General features: G+C 37.6%; 1 protein-coding gene across 7 annotated transcripts in view; it reads right to left on the bottom strand.

The window, feature by feature from the left end:
* Positions 1-20,738, bottom strand: part of PTPRZ1 (protein tyrosine phosphatase receptor type Z1) — a 135,157-nt gene that overhangs the window by 24,568 nt on the left and 89,851 nt on the right. For 4 of the 7 annotated variants that reach the window (XM_051618123.1, XM_051618145.1, XM_051618134.1 and 1 more), the window contains exons 11-13: positions 15,054-15,097; positions 10,774-14,320; positions 6,939-7,083 (exon numbers count right to left, since the gene is read on the bottom strand). In XM_051618123.1, coding sequence (XP_051474083.1) covers positions 6,939-7,083; positions 10,774-14,320; positions 15,054-15,097 — 3,736 coding nt within the window. The remainder of the gene's footprint in view (positions 1-6,938; positions 7,084-10,773; positions 14,321-15,053; positions 15,098-20,738) is intronic. The other 3 variants (XM_051618176.1, XM_051618184.1, XM_051618156.1) reach the window with 2 other exon arrangements.

The raw sequence follows: 20,738 nt of genomic DNA, 5'->3' as shown, positions 1-20,738 counted from the left end.
AAAAAGCCATTGTCTTCCTTGCTTATTCAAATTCTCACCCGTAATTACTGTTCCCTTTCATGTGCTTATGCTAGCCTGAAGATGGAGCAGTGTACAAGATCCAAGATCAGTTCTGGTAATTGATCAATAGATTCTGTTGCAGGCACAGAAATGCAGCAAGAGGCAACGTGCCCTGTACTGGACAAAACGGTGGCTCCAGAACGACTATGACTGGGGCTGAACAAGTTTTTCATCATGGAACAGCAACATTGAGGGACACCTTAACCAAGGAGGATTTCCTGAAGCAGGCAGACAAAAGCAGGGAAACCCAAGAGATGCTATCTTTGTTGCAAAAAGACGGAAGGATGAATACAAATGGAATCAACCTTAACTATGACCCACAATGTTATTTGTGTCTGCATTGTAATCCAGATGTGAAGATAATAAGAATAGCATCTGTTAAGAATCCAAGCTATTCAAGGGACTAAACAACCAACTGCTGCTGTAAGCATTGCAAAGCCTCCTTAATTAAAAAATCTCCATGTGATTAGACATGCTAATAACAATCTTTACTCTAGGTCACAATCTATTTGAAGCATTATTCACTAATCTTTAAATTTAAAATTAAATATATGCCTCAGGAAAATATTAATCTCATTTAATATTTACTAGATTCTGCTTCTTCGAAGCTGGTGGTTGAAGGTATTATATGACCTTTTGCTATTCTGTGTAGTCACTGGTGTTTTAAATACTTCTGTACTGTTCCTATATCATTGCATGGACAAATCTCCTCACATAACTTATAATATAAAAGGCATTTTGAGGCTACTTTGAGAAATAGAGAGGGAATATGTAGATATTGTCATTCCTTCCAGAACCCCTAATGTAGATAATAAAGTTTATTTGAATTAGGCCTCTGGGAAACATCCTCATCCTCTTGGAATGTGCTGGGAATTTTCTGTCTGTGTACAATGCAAATTCTCTTAAAACACAAGAAAAAGTGGACAGCTACATCAAAGGGAAAACTGGCATGCAAAATAGTTGTGGTAATTCACATGACAATTAAATTTGGAGTCCAGCTAGAATCCTCTAAAGAATATTTGTAATGATCATAGAAGACCTTTGGCTTTGCATGATATGTTCGGAGTAAGACTATCCATTATGTAAGTAATTTTACTTAGATTTCAGATGGAGACCAAGAACACATTCCAGATGTGCTTGGGAATATCTTTCTAACTTTAAAAAGGGTCTACCATCAGCACCCCATAGAGTTAGTGCCTGCTGAGGTGAGAGAGGCTGTCTCAATGCTACCATAATACTCAAACAGGCCTGTGTGCAAAACGCCTACAAGAGGTAGGCAAGTACCAAAGTACTTCAAATCACTAAACACTTTTGGAAAGTCTGGTCCTGCATGCTGGGCATCAAGAATGTTGATGTACTGCCTTTATTAAAAACAGAACCAACCAATCAACCATGCCAACCAGCCTGACTGGAACAAGTTGCCCTGAGCAGTGGTAGATCCCTGGAAACATTAAAGGTCAGTTTGGACTGGGCCCTGAGCAAGCTGATCTAGTGGAAGATGTCCTGGCCCATGCAGGGGGGGTGGAAGCAGATGAACTTTGAAAGTCCCTTTCAATACAAACTATTCTATGATTCTATTATTAAAGCTCTAAACAAAACAAAACAAAACAAAAAAAAAAAAAAAAGTCCTCCCTCTAATGCCTACTGCTTATGAACAATGACAATAGGTAAAGTTCATGGACTAACGCCGCAGGGTTTTTTCACCTTCTTGCTTGAGAAAAGATTGAGATAAACCCAACGTAATTAGCATAATGGCTTTCGCATCTAAAGCAGCACTTAAAATGTCCTCATAATATGCCAAACATTCACTCTCCCTTACTGCGCCACAGTATCTTTAATCTTTAACTAGTTAATTGTGGCTGAAAATAAATTACACCCTTAGCACATTTGGGAGACTAATTCATAGGAGTTGACTTAACCTGTAATAAGACTCTTAAATAGGCACTCCATCTGTTTCTGCATCAGCAGTGATAGCCTTCATGACTAAACCTAATATTAATAACCATGCCTTGTTAATTATCACTTGTTGTTAATGAAAAAAGCGATGACTATTTCAAATTTCCAGACAAAGGTCCCATCACTCAATGTTAACCTGATTATTTAATTTACACCTTTCATCACAGCATTTAGATCTTCAACCTAAAACTGTAATTTGTAATTTAGACACTGCATTTCTTCAAATACACACTTTATATATGGAGATAGTGCTAAGCCATTGAGTTAATTAGTGACTCTATCTGTATAGGAAGGCATGCAGCAGCAGCTCCTCAGAAGGGGTACTAGAACTGAATGAACACTTAAATATGAACTACCTGGGACAAGACTACACCTCAGACAGCAGAGGACATTGGTTTTCTGGTGTGTGGGCCCCTGGACCTTGGCTGAGGATATGTGCTGCCTGGGGCAGGGACTGCTCAGAGTCTGTCTGGGATTGACACGGAGACAGACAACACAGGATGGCACTGGGTGAACATCCCATGAGTGTGCCCATGGGCAGGGTGTTCAGCACTTGTGCCAGCTGAGGCAGGGAGCTGAACCTCGGCAGTCAGAGGCATCTGTCACAGTATGGGTTTGCACAACTACTGCTTGCCCAGAATGGCCTTAGAGGCACAATTACTTCTTTCTCTGATAAATTCAGGGTCTTCTGTGCTCATGGATTATGTCCCAACAGGTCTCCCTTATGACAATTTATTTTTAAATGGTTCTGATCCTTTACAGATACGATGGTTCCAACAGACTTTAAATGGATCCTCAATGGATCCAGTGATTCAAATTATTCAATTTTTAAATGTTTCTAATTAATTTTTAAGTGCTTTTCAGCTGAAATTTTTATTTTCTATTTTTATTAACTCTTTTATTTATTATTTGATGTCACATAGTTGAAAAGTTTTTCCTTGTGGCTCGGCGAGTGTGGCATTATTAAATTCAAAGGTGTTTTTACTGAGCTTCTGCACATGGAAGTTTAACTATCTTTATACAGGGTTCTCAACTCAGTTCCTATAGACCTAACTATGGGTTAGGACTGAAGGAATCCATTCAAATTGTGGATAAGAAAATGAACATTCTCTGACAACTGTGTTTCAAAGATACAGGGTGGTAGAAGAAAGCTAAATTCTAAAAGACTGCTCAGGGTGTTGTCTGTCATTGGGTTGGGCAGCTGGAACTGCACTAGCAGTTTGCTGTTCACGTCACTAGAGCTAGTCTCCTGCTGAGATTCATATATATATATTTGTTGAAAAAGAACGCTGAATGGTGCAACTCCCACTGACAACTGTTACCATTTTACTGTTTTCCAATCTCTTCTTATGATAACCATTAAAAAACTGATCTGCACAAATAGTCTGACCTTTATTCCTATACATCAGTTCATCAGGTTTATTTTCATTGCTCACTTCTACGAACTGCACCAAAAGAGTACACACATGCATAAGCAATTTCCAGTATATTGTATGTTGGTACACAAAAACTTAGATAGAAACAAATAGATAAGGTTAATTCAGCACAATGGGAATAATAAAGCCATCCAGAAATTAAGAGAACAGAACAAGGATGTTGAAATACTCTTGTTGCATCTCTACTGCAAGGACTCAGTCAAGCAGAAACTGAGATGGATACACTGTAGAGTTGGATGGAAAATTCTCTCTAAAGCTATAAAAAAAAGTCCATTCGGATGACAAGGCCATTAAAAGGACAGGCAAAAGAATCTCCTTGTTTATTCCACTGTAATCTTAATCATGCTGAAGAAATGAAAGGAAAATGACTTGCTTGAAAACTGCTTGAATTACAAAAGATTTGATACACAGAACTAGCTTATTTCAAAAATTGTGTATTTTTCTGCTGGCAATTAGACAATCTTTAGAAAATACTGCCATTAAAAGTTTTCATCCCTGTCAGATAAATGATTATTTTATCACAGGAAGATTGAAATTGTGCCAAATGAGACAGTGAAGAGATTGAGGAATTTCCTCAAGTGCTGATTAACAATTTCATGTCAAAAAAACCCCACCAAAACCCAAACAACAGATGGTAGAGAATTATTTTTCTGATACAAGTCATTCAAGTGAAGAATTAAATAATTTTCCCCTTTTTTTAATGTTGAGAAACTGGAACTTGTCCCTCTCGGTAGTTATTTGGTTTGCAAGTCAAACAACACACCCATTCCTTATTAAACACACCTTTTGCATATTCAAATTAGGAGCTAATACTGGAAACAACTCAAAGCACTATTCAGTTAAATACCCAGCTAGGACAGAAAAATGCATTTTTTTGAGTACTATTCACAAATATAGAATAGCTTCCTGCAAACCTAAACTTTTTATGAACTTTACTAAATGAAAATAATTGGCCCATATTAAAAAAGCATTATAAAAAGAAACATGGTCAGCTGACATCAATTATTTAAAAATACATTAAATCTAACCATAAGAATTTTTATTTTAAAATTTTCAGGCATAAACTGCATAGCAATAGGGTCAATGTTCTAATTTTAAAAAGAGGTGAGTGTCTTGGCACCTTTGAAAGAGGGACACAAAGTCCTACCTACAATATGTACTGTTTATGCTTCATTGCTCTGAAATAGGAAATATGTTACTGGTGTTATCATAATGCCAAGAAAGTTTTTGTGAAGATTAATCCAAAAAAGAGCTCCATATTCTATTTTGTAGTACACAAGAAATACAGAAAATATTAAATTCAAGTTCAAGAAGATATTACTGCTAATGGGATTTTTGTTTTATTTTGAAAGACCTATGTTACAGAATTGTTCATTCCCAGAGAAAGAATACAAAATGAACACAAATGTTATTCCACAAAAACAAGCTTGTAATGTGTCGGATTACCAGAACTGCACTGTGCAATCTGGATTTTAAAATGGATGGTGCTCTTCGGGAAGAGATTTCAAATGCTATTTAGCTTCAGGGATGAAACCCTTTGGAAGATGAATATGAATGTTCACGTTGTGTAACATGAAAGACGGGAAAAGGTTCTCAATATTAAAGTGTTTAGCTGGAAGTCCTGTGATGGACAGTATAATTATCCAACTGAACATAAACTGAGAAATTAGTTGTGCAATTCTCAAGGCAATTAACTAGTTATTTGGAAAGAAGAAGAAATCTTGCTGAATATTCATCGCTGAAAAGTGTCTTTTATCATGTTGAAGGCTGTCTGACTTGCTAGCATGCTTGTGTGGAAAAAAAGAAGCTCAAACTCAATTTCTTAAATGTACTGTGTACAGGGATGGGATGTATTCTGTCCCCATGTGGAACATAACCTGCTACACTGACAAGAAAAGTGTCAGGAGACTAGAAACTAAGCCAGTAAGTACAACTCTGACATCATAGCCTAGAAATTATAGTAGTCAGTAGCTTGGAAAGGGCAGTCTAGGGTCTAGGTTCTTCACCACTTTTATACATTGTAGTTTAAGCAGGATTGAGTAGGGAAAAAAAAACCAACAACAAACAACAAACCCACTACAGAAGAAAGAAGCTCTAGAAGCATTTGTGAGATGTTTGGGCCTGGTTTCACTCTTATTTGTACAGCTCCTGAAAGAGTAAGGTTCTTGCTGTCAGTTCATGTGGTAGCATTGCAGAAGCAGTAACAGGATTGACTTCATGGCAATCATCAGACCACAGGAATCTCCACGTCAGCAAGCTTTTGCCATATATTTTCCCCTTCTGGACCACTGCATTTCCTCCCTGGCAACCTGCACACTTGAGAAACTACTATGGTTGTGCATGGATTTTGAAAGCCCTATGAGAGCTTAAGCAGATGTGTCCTTAGGAAGACCCTCTGGCTTTATCTAGAACCAATGAAACAGAGCAAAAGGCTTAAGCACTGCCACACACTGTCACAAGGCCAATTAGATTCCTAGTATTCTTTTAGCTCAGGCCAACTTGCATTATTTCACACAATGCCTGACACAATTTGAAGTTAGCACAGGGCAGAGACCATCCCCAGAAAGTGATGTGTATGCAGCCACTCTTGTTTTTGCTCCCTGTGGAGGAAGAGACTTCAGCTGTACAGAAGAAATCTTGCTATGCCAGCTGGTCTGTTTTATTTCAAAGAACAGATATGGTCTTCTGCACTTACTGATTATGTTACTATGATGCTTTATATCAATCAGTTCTCTTTAGCCTATTTTTTTTTTCCTTTAAGTCTTATGAACTTACCAAGTCACAGAGAAACAGATCCATGATGGAACCTGAGCACATATGTACACATGAAATGCACCACTAGTTACCTGGTCCATGGTTTGAAAGGCTAGGGGGGCAAATTTTGTTGTGGAGGTAGGCAGAATCACAAAATAGAACAACTTTTTAATCACAGATCATCGCAAGTCACTCTGTATGTGATCTTAAAACATTTATACTATTAAACTACTGCATTTCTGTTTTGCATGCAATGTCAGCTACAGCTCACTCCTACAGTCCTATATGAATTGTTTATTCACATAGTCCTGCTGAGATACCCTAAATTGACAACTACTTTTCTTAACTGTTAGGGTGTTGGAATGATAGGAAAAAAACCCATGCCACGCTATTTATTTTTCTTCTCCCTCCTGTTCTTCCTAATGCTCTGCTAAATTACTCATCTTCTAGGCATTAATAATCACAAGTAATTTAACCAAAATATCTCAAAATGGAAATAAATTATTTGCAATGGTACAACCTTCTGCAACAAAAAAGAATTGTACTTGAGTGTTTTGGACAGAAACCACCTTATTTTGTCAGCTTTATGTCACTGCAGCACTGCAAGCAACGCAATGACATGGTGAGAGACAAGAGCCTGTCTCCATCTTGTAAACCAGCTCAATAACATTTTCGAAATCAGAGCTCTTTAGAACTGAAAAAAAACCCCAAAGCAACCAAGAAACAACTTACCTCCAGTATATGAGAATACCCACAAGAATCACTAGACAGATAAAAGTCAGGGCTGATACGACCACAAGTGGTATAACTGTCTTCTTCTCTGATTCCAGACTCTCAGCTAGACCAATACGAGACTCATGGCTACTATTACTTGCCTCTGCAGTCAGAGAAAATCGAAACAGTCCATGTTTAAATTCTGACAAATGCACAGCATGAGTGAATGTGTCTTATAATGAGCCTACTTAATACCACTTACCTCTATTTTTTACTATTTACTGCAGAAAGTACATACATTTGCAAACCAGCTTACAGAAAATAAGCAGACAGAGGGTAAAGCAAAGTGTTCAAGCTTATGTGACTCAGCCTTCCAGCAGTGGAGAATTCTCTTTGTAAGAACAGCAGATTGTTGTTAAAATACAGGAGAAGAAAGCTTTTTATTTTCATCTGTTTATTAGCTGAAAGCCAACTGAGTTAAGGAACCTAAATATATAACATTGAAACGTGTAAAGAACACTTAGATATTAAACTGTCACTCATATAATGCAAATCACTTCTCTGACTAATACAACAACGAGAACATTTGCTTACAATGTTCCCTATGTGCTTTCTGTACTGCACTTAAGTCTTCTGTATTTTAATACCAAGCCCACTCTGTAACTTGCCTTAGAGATACATTATGCTTCCTTTTAATCCAATTGCAGTACTTCTTCCCCCAGCTATACTGGAGCCAGAATTACATTTTGTATCTCCAGCTTTACAGGCGATCAAATTACTTTTGAGATATTGTCTAGATTTTACATTTCTGTCAGCCTTATAATGCTGGATGACAGAAATATTTGGCCACAGGAATCCGTATGAAGAGGAAAACAATATATTTTATAATCTTATTAAAATAAGTGAACACAATGGTGGATGAGGCCAATCCAGCATTTTTAACTTTGGTCATAACTCAAAAAGTAAACACTTTGAAACTGTGATTTTGACACAAAATTACTTTTTTTTCACTCTGTGCCTTTTACCATGATTTGCAACCATTATATGAATTAAAACAGAGAAATAAACACTTTTGCACTTGTTAGAATTAAGCTCCTAGAATGTTTTCTGCCTTTATGAACACTCCTAATTCAATGAATGTTCTGCAAGGAAGCAGAATTTTGCTGTCTAGAAGTCAGCTGTACTCCACTGGGACTTCAAGGGGCCAATTCTACATGAATAAAAAGTTTTCAGACAATAGGGAGGAGGGAATGGAGTTTTATCTGCCAAAAAAAAAAAAAAAAAAAAAAAAAGATAACAAAGTAAAGTACATGACCTAAGTATGATGTCAAAACCAAACAGCTTCACACAGTACAGATTTCCAGGCAGCCCTCTGCTTCCATTTTCTTGAGTTTAGGGGCTTTCAAGGCTTAATATGCAAAAAGGGTCGAGGCTCTGATCATGCAAGCAGCTTCTTGTTTTTACTTCAAAGTACTCAAATCCTCAAATCAATCACTACTCTTCAAATTCTGCACCTCAGTGTGAAAAGGGATTGCAGGCAGAAGTTGCTTCTGAAAAACCTGTCCCCAAGTTTCTGATGAGTAGGCTAAAATCAGGATTTACTATTGATTTCAGAAGAAACTACATGTATGCAAGAGAGATCAGAATATGGTCCCTTTGAAGCATTCATACTTGCTTGTCCAACTCTGGACTAATGCACAGTCTTATCTATGTGAGGACAGGGTTCCGTCAAACTGCATGACCAAATCCTACTACCATTCCTTCTATATGGATTGAAAAGCAGGTTTCTCCTATAACAGGAGGTTTCTTGCCTACTTGGTCATCACTCCAGGGATAGCAGCTGAAAAGGCAGTCTCATCTACTGTAGATTTCTTTGCTCCATAATAATTGATGTGTTTGGATTCCTTGTGTATTTCTTTATATTAACTTCTACAGTTTTTCAACAGAAGTTGAAAGGTTTAGGTAGTCACAGAAGTCTTATGGAGAAAGCCCTTTCTGGAACAAGCATAACTATGTATTAACGACGACAAAGACTGGGAAAAAATTTAAATGGCAATTTTTTCTGTTAACCATCACAAAAAGACATTGAATCAATTTCTGGTGAATTCACTGTCATGTATAAGTAAGTTCTCAGCCAAGGAGGTGTTTTTTCTTTTTGTTTTGTTTTGTTGCTTTATAATTGAATTAAAGCAAAGATGCCTTTGATTTACAGGACACCATGCTAGACATGCTCACAATGAATTTTCAGTTTATTAAAAGACAGTATTTGGCATCATTTTTTTGAAAAAATAATGTACATTAAATGATACTGCATAGTGTCTTTCAATAATATACAGAAGACAAACTCTAAGGCTGCTGAACTCCTCCTCCTCCAGCCATGTATAATGCTTTCTGAATTACTATCAGTAACAATTCAAATGGCACCCATTATGTAAACTAGAAATATCCTATGGTATCACTCATTCACATTAGGAATATAAGTTTTGAAGTGCTGATGTTATTTTTGCTGATTTTTAAAGAAATGTTATGCAATTTACATAATACCATAACTATCTACTGACCTAATTATTGATTCAGCTTTATAACACCTACCTTGTTAGGACTCACATTAATTTCAGTATGTTTTCTATTTTATTTCAGAATGGTTTTTTTATTTTCTTTCAATTTGTATTTTCTATGTTTCACATTTTATTAGCCCCAAGTACACCGAGCATCAAATTGCTGCCTTTTTCTACTAGTTCTGCTGCTCATGAGTAAAATGACCTCTTGTGATTCAAGTGTGTATTTGTAGGAATGTGCTGAAAAGCTCACATTCTTTGTGGATTCCATTCCTTAGTGGATTTGGTTGGTTGATACTGCCCTCTACAGATGCTTTGAGTACTTAATGGAAATTAATTTGTTTTCTAAAAAAAGCTATTCAGTCTTGGTTATTGGGTTGTGGCTCTTTTTCAGAGATCACAGATACTGTTTCTGACTTTACTCTTGGATTTTTCAAAACTCTAACAAGAGGGAATGCAAATAATATGTCTGAATACTTGGAGTTTTCCACAATGCATTTCTAAAACCAAAGGAAATGCTTTCTATTTATCGGGTTTTAATCTATGTGAGGTTCAGTTTTGCCTTCTGATGTTATCCTTTGAATCACAAATAACAAACACTCTTGCTGACTTTCAGAGTACTAAATAGGAAAATTGCTCTAAATATAAACAGGTACAGGATTATCTGGCTTCAAGTATTTAAAAATGCATAAATCTGGCATACAAGGTCTGCATCTCACTGAAATCTGAAGGTGGCATACAGAGTTAGAATGAAAATGAATGTTTTTATGAGTTAAGATGAATCAGATTTGAATTGAAGAATCTTCTTCCTTGCTCAGTAAATCTTAGAAAATATAGAACAAAATACAAGGAGGAAATGTGCTGCTGTAAGTTAAAAAACCAGAATCTCAGAGGCGTGTTTCCTCTGGAGTGGTTCTGTAAGTGCAACACTAGTCTTTGTGGAAAGAACGTATGTCCCTCTTAAACCTTTAAAATTAAAATTAAACAATTAACATTGAAACAAAATTTGTTTTTATATTGTGCATCACCCAACTTCTGCTGACAGCACACATCTATCCAAAAGCAGAGCATGAATCTTGCTGCTGATTTCAGGTGCAGATTTAAGTAGCCAGAAGTAGCAGTCACCAGAGAGCCAGCTCAGCATGCACCTCCTGTTCCCCAATGTTTCCTTAATTACACCCTCTGGCACTGTTATGTTCTCCTTTTATTATACACAGATAAACCTCATTCTCTATGGCACAAAAGTATCCCCTCACAGCTTTCCATGATATTCATTAGACTTATCCATAACTAACCTGCCTCAGAGATGTTGAATACTGATGAGTGATCGCTAGTAACAGATGAGGCTGATGACTGTGATGATCCAGGAGTTAATTCTGAGTTACCTGCTTCAACTGCCCCTTCAGTCTCTCTCTCATTAAGGTCAGGAAAACTGAAATCTGTTGAAGTTTCATTATCATTAAGGCTATCTGAGGTACCTTGGCCAGAACCACTCTCTTCATCACTTGTAAAAACAGCCCAAGACTTAGACTCTGGTGTCTTTTGCAATGGGACGCTAGGAGTTTGAATGTGGTTCTCCAAAACTGTTGGGTTGTTGTGCTTCTTAGGAATCACACTTGCTGTCAGAGTTGGTATGGATGTATAATTACGTCTGTCCATGGCACGGTTTATCTGACTGTCTGATGCAGCCGTCGAAATCTTCTCTTCTTCTTCAGGATTCTCAGAATGGGAGCTTATAATTAGGTTACTCTGATCCTTGTTATTGTTAACCTTTGTATCTTGCTCCTCTACTACCATATCCTGAGCTTCTCTATGGGAAGTGCATGAGATACAGTTACTTAAAGGGAAGCCATCGTCATATTCATCGTAGTCATCCTCAACTACAGAAGGCCACAAATCGGTACTGGACATGATACTGGGAGACAACCCAGAGGATTCTCTAGAAGGAACCAGCAACCTACTCAAAGTTACAGGGATCTCACTTTTGGAAGGAACAGCTGTAACAGAAATATGTACATTTGGTAAAGGAAGAGTGTGACGAATGGGAACGTCAGAATCAGAAAAAGCTGCAGGCATATGAACAGGATCAGAACAAGGTGTAGAACTTGAAGGCACAGTGGCAGCCTCACTTCTTTCAAAAACGCTTGGAGAGATATGGCTGTCTGCAGGAATACCTACATGGGGTGATGTATCACCTGTTAGGGAGGGAGTTGTTACGGCATTCGCTGCTGGGGCGGGAAAGGCATTTGTATTTTCTAAACTGGTCAGCTGGAATGAAACATCACTACTGTACAATGACGGCATAACCTGCTGAACATCTTCACTCTTAAACAAAGTGGATGAAATATATTCCTCACTTGCGTAAGAATCAGATAAACCTTGAAGTGACGCTGTGGGCTTACTAAAAGTATCAGCAACAGAAGGTGCAGATGCAGAATGCAGCATGGTTTCAGTTGTAGCAGAACCTGGTGCCATTTCATGCAGTATTTGGTCAAATGTAGAACTATCTTTATGAACCCTGGAGCTTTCAGCCAATATTGGATCACTAGGCACAACTGCAGCTGTGATAGGCAGAGTGCCACTGCCAGAAGACCGGAAGGAGGATTGCAGTAACGCTTCATTATTTAAGGTAGCTGAGGTCTCATAAAAGTGCGACTGTGTCGAGGATAACATTTTGCTATAAGTGGGGGTAGAGAGAGCTTGATCTGAGCTTGCACTAAGCATAGGTTTAAGCAAAGTGTCATCAAAGGCTGGAGATGTAACATGCAAAGGCTGAACGGAAAGGTGATTTTCTTTAAGTTTACTAGTATCATGATCAAATAACTTAGTAGTGGGAAAAGCAAGAGAGGCTGGAAGGATTCCCTTTGTGCTAGAAACAGGAAGTGGACTTTCTATTATATCATCATTAGAAACGGATGCAGAAAGTTCAGGTATCACTTTACTCTCAGCATTGGAAGTCACTTCACTTAAAGAAGAGGAAGTTTGCAGTTCTCTCTCATCTCCATATATAACTTCACCTTTTTGAAGCATCTTTTTAATATCACTAAACCCAGATGATTCATATGTAATTTCATCTATAGAATCAGAGGAAGAAACATTAAGCACTTTCAACGTATCTGTATCAGGCAAAAGGGACTCACTGCCAGAGTATGCTTCAGACCAATCCATATCACTAGATAGAGAGTGCGTAGGCTGCAGCAAAGTATCAGCTTGTGATATTACAGAAGTTTTATGCACCAGTACATTGCTATAGCTGCTAAGTAAAGGACCTTGATGAAATATGTCAACAGAACCATGCACAAATTGTGTGGAGTCATAGGAAACAGTAAAGCTTTTGAGGGAGCCCACATTACCAGACAAAGCATAAGGAGGTTCAGACATTGTAGATAGTACATGCATATTTAAATCACTGCTGGATGGTTCAACTTGAGAAAATATATGAGTTCTATTATGACCAAATATCAGTGTCTCTGAAGCAGCACGAGTAGTCTGATGCGACACCACATCAGCATATTGAGCAAGGCTTGGCTGTATTAATGTATCACCCTCTGCCAATGTCAAAGGAGCATGCAGGGACACCTTATCACTTGCAACAGCTGGAGTAGCACTTTGTGGAAACATTTGAGAAACTGTATACAGACGGTGAAACATTTTACTACTGGAGGAAGCAGAGGAAAATGTAAGCAAAGGTACATCATCATAGGAAGACAGGGTGGGTTCAAATGACACATCAACACTGGGAAATACAGGTGTAGCATGCAAGGTCACATCACTATCTGATGTAGCAGGGGTAGTGTCGAGCATCTGAGAGTCAAACAATAAAGGGGTGGCTAGAGGAAACACTTCACTACTGTAGGAAGGTTGAAGAGGTATCTCACCATTATAGACTGGTTGAGTTGTCTGAGAGAGTACCTCACTGGCAGCAGAAGCAGAACCATATTCTCCAGAGCTTGAAGGGATAGAGTGAGGTGATAATTCAGCAGAGGAGAAAGCAAAGGTAGAATAATGTGACAATTCTAAATCCGCATCTGAGGTGTCTTGTGAAATCACTGGTTTGCTGGAGTGGGGCACTGTGGCTGGCTTTAATCCCTCTACATAAGCATCAGTGGGACTGATCTGAGACAATTGCCTGCTATCTGATAGATCAACAGACCGAGCTGTCGGATCCGTAGCATTATGAAACCATACATTTCCATCAGTGGAAGAAGTAGGCCTTGGAGGCTCATCAGAGCTTGAGGGTGCTGCACCTTCTGAAACATACTTAATGGAGGCTTGGGAAAGAATATCATGCATGCTTATATCTGGGCTTCCTGAAGGAAGAGTGTCTTCCTGGGAGGTCTCCTCTGTAACCAGATGTGCTGAAGAAGTGGTAAGAACCGAACTCCAAAAGTCATCGGATTTCTGATGAGGTTTAAAAGGAGACAATAAGAAATCTTCATTGACACGGCCAGTAGTGGTTATTCTTGTTGGTTCAGTGCCTGAAGAAAGGTATATGTATTCTTCTTCTAAGCCTTTGGTGGAGTCAATGAGTTGAGGAGGAATTCCAGTAATTGTTCGGGATTCCAAAAAAGTATCTTTGTCTTCTTCAGAAATTTCACTAACAGGTGGAGAAGTAGGGTAATAAACTGCTTTGAAAACATCATCCTTACCATGTAACTCTTCTTCTCTTGTTAAGTATCTATTTGTTTTAGCTTCATTGGGTTTTGGTCCCATTTTTTCTTGACTGTAGCTGGATGTAGTCACCTGGAAATCTTTCCTCCTTATTTGGTTTATTGTACTGTCAGTGCTAGGAATCACTGCAGTTTCTTCATCCACCTCTGTTTCCTTTTCATCAACTTCATCCTTTGAAAATACATCATAGCCAAAGACAATTAAAAATGTTTATACACACTGTTCACAAACAAAAACCCAAACTGCAATACTACATTTTTCTTGCTCCACAGAAACAAGAGAAGCAAAACACGACAACACTTCAGAAGAATGCTGATCCTAGCTACCAATTAAGAAGTCTGCAGAGGGTATCATAAAAATAATTTTAAAAACAGGTAAACTAGAGTTATTCTGTAAAGTCTAACTGCAGTTCAAGAAGTAAGAGCAAATGACCCTCCAATAATTTTGGAATAGCTGTTAAATTCACCTAAGAGCATTCTGATAGCAGACACACATGAATCTCACTCTTCAGCACCACTCCCTTCCTCCTTTACTTCAGTTGATACATGCATCCATACTAAGACCATTAATAAGCAAGATCAAGTCAGATTTCTCTTCAAACAAACTAAAAAGTGTAACACTGGGTGACAGCTTTGATTCTACTAAATGAACAATCGTGTCAGACATCACTCAGAGTTGACAGTAACTTGATGCCTCATTTTCAAAAAAGTATCTCTAGAGCTACCTGGGGAGAAATATAGCTGAAAGAGAGGTCTGTATATGCACATACTATGTATACATAAATACAGATAATAAATTCAGTTGGTGACATAGTTTTGTAAATTTTCACAGAATACAAATTGAATTTAGTAGATGTATTTGAATGTATTTGAAATACTATCTTAAAAATAAATTAATGCCATACCTCATACTCTTCGTTTTCATTCAGTTCAGGAATGAGGCCAGCCTCTATAAAACAAAAATACATACCGTATCATCCAACATTTTAAATTAATAGAATTTTGAATTGTGCTAGGAGTCAACTGATTATTTAATGCATCTATTGAGACCCAGTCCAAGATGTTTTATAGGACTGTGCTTGGAGATGTGGCTAACCACGTAGTTGAGGACTAGCTCTAAGGGTAGCAATGCTCATCTAGACAGGACACATTCAGCTACAAGTTTTGACAGGCTCTAATTTGATACTGCAGCATGTTGGATCTGCACTTGTGAACCCCGTCCCGGCAGGGGAGAACCAAGTTTCCGAGAATGTTTTCTATGAGAAAGTACAGTCTAATGCAGAAATACAGAAGAGAGGAAAAAAAAAAGCTAAGTATGGGAATCTACTATTCCTCTACATTTAATCTGAGAGGTCTTAAGATATTATTGTAAAATTATCTGTTCTGTAATTTTCATATAGCAAATTCCTCCTTTGTGCACCCAGGCTTGCAGTTAGGTACTAGAGCAACTGCCATTCCACAATATTCAGCATGCAGTCGGCTGCCTGTCTCCATCAGGGCAGACCAAAGATACCCACACTTCCTCCAGTCCAGTGTGAAGTCTTTTTCAAACTCCCACTCAGTGTAATGTAAGGACATGAACCCAGTTTTATCGCATTGCACAAAAAGACCCTAATAAACAGTTACAGAATTTAGAATTTTAGAACTAGTCTAAAGGCTTCTGAGGCCTCTCCACATTTCATAAATAAATAACAGTTGAAGCAGGATCAAGGTATCAATCTCCTACAGCTCAGGGGAAAATCCTTCTCTCTAAGTTTAGAGGCAGCCTTTCACTTTCTTCTCTGTCTTTTTGGCCAAATCCAATATTGTACTTCTGAGAGTACAAGAAAAGCTTCAGAGCAGGTTACAAGAAACCTACAAATCTCTGGTAGGAACTGGCATAGGTCTCCAGTGATGAAATCTAATACCCCTTCCACGGCGTTAACTTGTCTTACTGTCCAGAGAAAGGTTCATTCCCTTTCTGAATCTTCCTAAGGCTTTCCTCTAAGCCATGTTCTGGCCGTCTGCCTGCTCACCAGTGCTGGCACACATTCTGAGGCTCATTTGCACTCAGCGAAAATGGCAGCCTCAGCCTGGGGAGTGATTATAGCATCACATGGAGCTCCATGCCTGTGTTTCCTCTACAATTCCCAAATCAAGCTTTCTTAATGCACTAGTATAAAGATGTCATCTTTGTACTGCTCATCTCTGCAAAGACAGATGACTAAGTTTATATTCTCTTTAATCTGTCTGTATCTAACTTCCAAAACAAACTGAGGCATATTACATGCAACATACACTAGCTGAAGTCTATCACACTAACAAGCTTTGTTTTTTCTGTAAATTATAGAACACAAATTTTGACTAAACAATCCTGCCTACAACTTTTATAAATTGTTCTTTTGCCACAAACTTTTATAAGTAACCAACTACTGAATTAACCTTTCTTTAACAAGAAAGAGAAAAATTATCTTACCTCTGACTCCTGGAAGCCTAGGAGGCTCTGGGACAGGGTGGGGAAGGGAGCGGAGGGGAGGAAGGGGTGGAGGAGATAATGATATTCCCTGGCTTCTCAATGATAGAAATTAAACATCATAAACATTAATTTGTCAGTCTTTCCAGAGCAGACCCTTATAATTTATTATGCACTCAGTAGACTTCTCTGCAAAATAGTTTTAATACAGAGAAATGCCATCTACTTATTCTGTGGTCAGTATTCTTGAGTTGAGATTTAGTTAGACTTAATCATAAAAATAAGATTGTGCTAGAATATACTATATGCTACATGCCCTCAAATTCCACTAGTAGAAAACTACAGTTTCTTTCTCTTGTTGTGATGGAGAGGCATTAACATACATACATACATATATATTTAAAATAAATATTTATATATTTTAACAACACTAAGTCTTCAGGCATTTTTGAAACCCTATTTAAATTTAGTTGGTCATAGAAAATACATTTGTCAAAAACATTAGAGACACACCCTTGCAGAAATTAATCCTGTGTTTTTTATTTGACAGCAGATTTGAGAAATGTGGTAACATCCCACACAACCAAGGAGAAGAACCACCCCCTCCAAAAAACAACCCATTGATCTAGGTTGATGAACAGGCTTGTTTATTCTTTCTGGAACCACATGTTAATTATTCTATAGCTTACATTTTAAAATAAAATAGTTAAATAATTCATTAGAAAGTTCTGGAGAGATCTTTCCATAGTCCATTTTAATGACAGATAAGAATGACAGAACAAAGACAAAAAAAAGTAACTATTTCCCTAGATTTAAGTCCAATACTGATCTTAAAAAAATATATCTTCTAAGCTGATCTGATTTGTAATTGTTGGATACATAAATCATTTTCATTTCTGTACTGTCTTATGTAACAAATGGCATGGAAAAAACAGAAGTAAAATTGCTTCTTCTGATTAAATGAGCTTTCACATTTCTACATTTATCAGTACAAAATTAGAAAAAAGCATCACCTAAATGAAACATGTAAGATATGCTTAGTGTTTTTTAGGACAAAAAATACTCATAAAGGCAAGTTACAAAGAAACAGCATAGTTAGACCCTCACAAAGCATTGCTGACCACGTGAGCTGCCATACAGGAGAAAGTATTTGAGACCCGTATCCCAGCAGGTTTTTTTCTGATACACATCAACTGAAGTCTCCACAAAGGAAGATGAGAGGAGAGATATATTAATATTTTTCGTTTCCTGTATCAGCAAAAGCATGTAAGTAACACTGGTATTAACTGCACAACAAACTACTGCAGAACTTTCAGATGTTATCTAGAGAGTCAATGCACGCATTTAGATAGTTATTCAAAATCCAGTTCTAATACTAATTGAAAAATTGGTAAATATAGGTTGGACTTTTATCAAAGCTTACTAAAACACTGTGTACATGATTCTCTTCTTTTTTGATGGAGCTATAATCAAATAGGACATGTAGTGACTTTTACGAAATGGAAACTAACTGGAAACAATGTTAATATGCACATACACTGTATCACAAGATGAAAGGCTGCCACTCTGAACAGTTTAGGAAAAACCCAAAGAGCAGAGGTCTTAACTATGATCTTTTGCTCAATGTCACACCAGAGCTCCTGAGGTTTCCACAGACTGAGGCAGAGAGCATAGCCCAAAAGAAGTCCTTCCTCTTATGAAGCACTGTTGAGAACAACTGAGTTTAAATCTGGTCCACAGATCACCCTTGTCACTAACTGCTCACAGGTGGCACCCAGACAGACTGGGGAGGAGGCAGGAGAAATGCTCTCTCTTGAGAGAATCTCAAAAGGAAAAGACTCAAACAGTGGTCATGAGGTTTTTAAACACTAGATTTGTGTTGCAGCATGTACTGAAACCCTTCCCTCTTTAAAAGTAGCCACTCCAAGGGCAGAATTCTTCCTGGAAAAAGGCCCATCTAATGCTTTCATGTGACTCATGCCTCACTTTAGCTCTTAACATGAAGATTAATTGATCTGGAGGTGACTGCAGTGAATTTCATCTAATTAAACTGGCTTGCTTAGAGTAATTCTTGAAAATTAAAGTTTATTTCTTATGTGAGTCAATTTTATTTCATGTCTTCATGGTGAAGATAACTTTCTTTTCATAAATTCACAAGCAGGAGCTCCAAGAAATCCCCTTTTGCCTCAAGATCTATAAAGCAGACCACAAAACCAATGTGAAGTTATAGTTGTAACCAGCAAGTTGCTTTGAACAAATCTTTCTCATTAGGTATCTACATTCTCATATGGCTTTTTTTTTACTATTTGCAATATTAACATATTAATTACATGTAATATTTGCAACAGTTAATTCAGATGTAAATAATTAGTAAAAGTAAGTATGCAAATAGACATTAATACTAGAAATTAATGGAAGTTTTTTCATATTTTAAAATTCTATCCAAGGTCAAGACAGAAGCAGAAAATTTATCTATAGGGCAATGTACACCCAGAGTAATCATCCTAATTACATGGGAGGGATTTTTCCCTGAATTGTATTCTTGCAAAGCTTTCAGATACGCTGCTATGGAAGCATCGAAATAAAAAACCACAAAGCACATTTAATAACTTTGTGTCAGTTTCAGGTAGAAGGCATCCCAAACAAACAGCTTTTCTGAAACACACAAATTGTTCATTTTAGTATATTTATTTTTTTTATTTGTAAACTTCTCCCTCTATTCATTTATTTATTTAAATTTAAAATAACCTTGAAACACTTTCTTTGACCTGAAATAATCTTCCTCTACTTCGATGCTTTTGAAAAACTAAAGGAAACACCTAAGGTGGAACTGAAGTCACTATAAATGCTCAGAACTGCCTGAAAATTGAGAGGAAAACAATGTGCTTATACAGTTCTGATACGCAGTAACTCTTCTCCTTACAATGCTTTATTTAAAAATAGCAGAACTCAGGTTAAGAATATGCTTATATACATTAATTTGCTTCAATGCAATGTTAAGGAGACATATTTGAATATTCAAATGACAGAAAACACAAAAATACCATTTTCCTAGTTATGCTAACCTGTTCATATTTTATACAGATGCATCTTTACACTGTTATGCCTCCTAAGTATTCTTGCATCATATTTTTTCATTTCTTCAATGCAATTAGTGTTGTATCTGTGTAAAGCAGCATGAGAGCACCAAATTTTCACTCAGAACTGCTAAATATAACATTGATTGCACCAAATTTGCTTCTCTGAGAGTACAAATCTCAGACATGTCTGCTGATATGCTGCAAGGTGCAATGAGTTTTCCAGTATGTATCTCCCAAAGCAAGGCCCTCTTCCTTCCACTGAGATGAGTGCAAAGCCATTGCTTTGTGTGACTTCAGCAGAAGTACAACAGGGATGCTGTGACCGGTGGCTTTATCTAGTGCTGGGCAGCTGCAGGCTGCCCAAGGCCCTGTCATGCTGTTGCTGAGTTGGCTCCTGAGCAGTGTTAGGTGCACTGTGCAGCACTGCCTCCAGTGCTGGCTCTGTGGTCACCCAGCCCCAGTGGTCCTGTCTCTTCCCTGCCTCTGCCTTTCCCCTCCTCCCTTTCCTTTCTAAGGGAGCTATGGTGCACAGCAGGGTGGTAGGTAACTGATTCTTACAGCAGGGATACAACACCAGTAGTAGGACGTTTATCTTATGGCTATTACCTGCACTGGATTTTTTTTTTATTATTTTTTTTTTTGCAATGTCTATTTTCAGAGCTTTGAAAGCTGTGATGGTAGCACTGCACTGACTTGACTTGTCGAACTAACTATTACTTAATAATGACAACATTACACTGCTTATTTGTCATTCCATGTAGAAATGGATGTGGGGTTAGGTTAATGAAATCTCATCTGAGAAAATTCTTCAGACACAAAATAAACAAATGCTGAAAAGGAAGTGGAGGAAAATACTATCTAAGAGGTAGATAAAAGATAAACAGCAAAATGGAATGTCAGAACCTTGTTGCTTAGAAAACTGAAGGGAAATAGGAAACTTCTGGTAGATAATAGCCTAAGACTCCAATAAGACTTCTTAATACATTGTGTTTGAAAGACAAACCTAATGTTCATTGAAAATATATATATGTACTATACCTGAATCTGCATCCCCTTCC

Source organism: Apus apus, chromosome 1, assembly GCF_020740795.1.
Source record: "Apus apus isolate bApuApu2 chromosome 1, bApuApu2.pri.cur, whole genome shotgun sequence".
NCBI lineage: Eukaryota > Metazoa > Chordata > Aves > Apodiformes > Apodidae > Apus > Apus apus.
The sequence above is the reverse complement of the archived record's forward strand: the minus strand, read 5'-3'. Positions and strand labels throughout refer to the sequence as shown.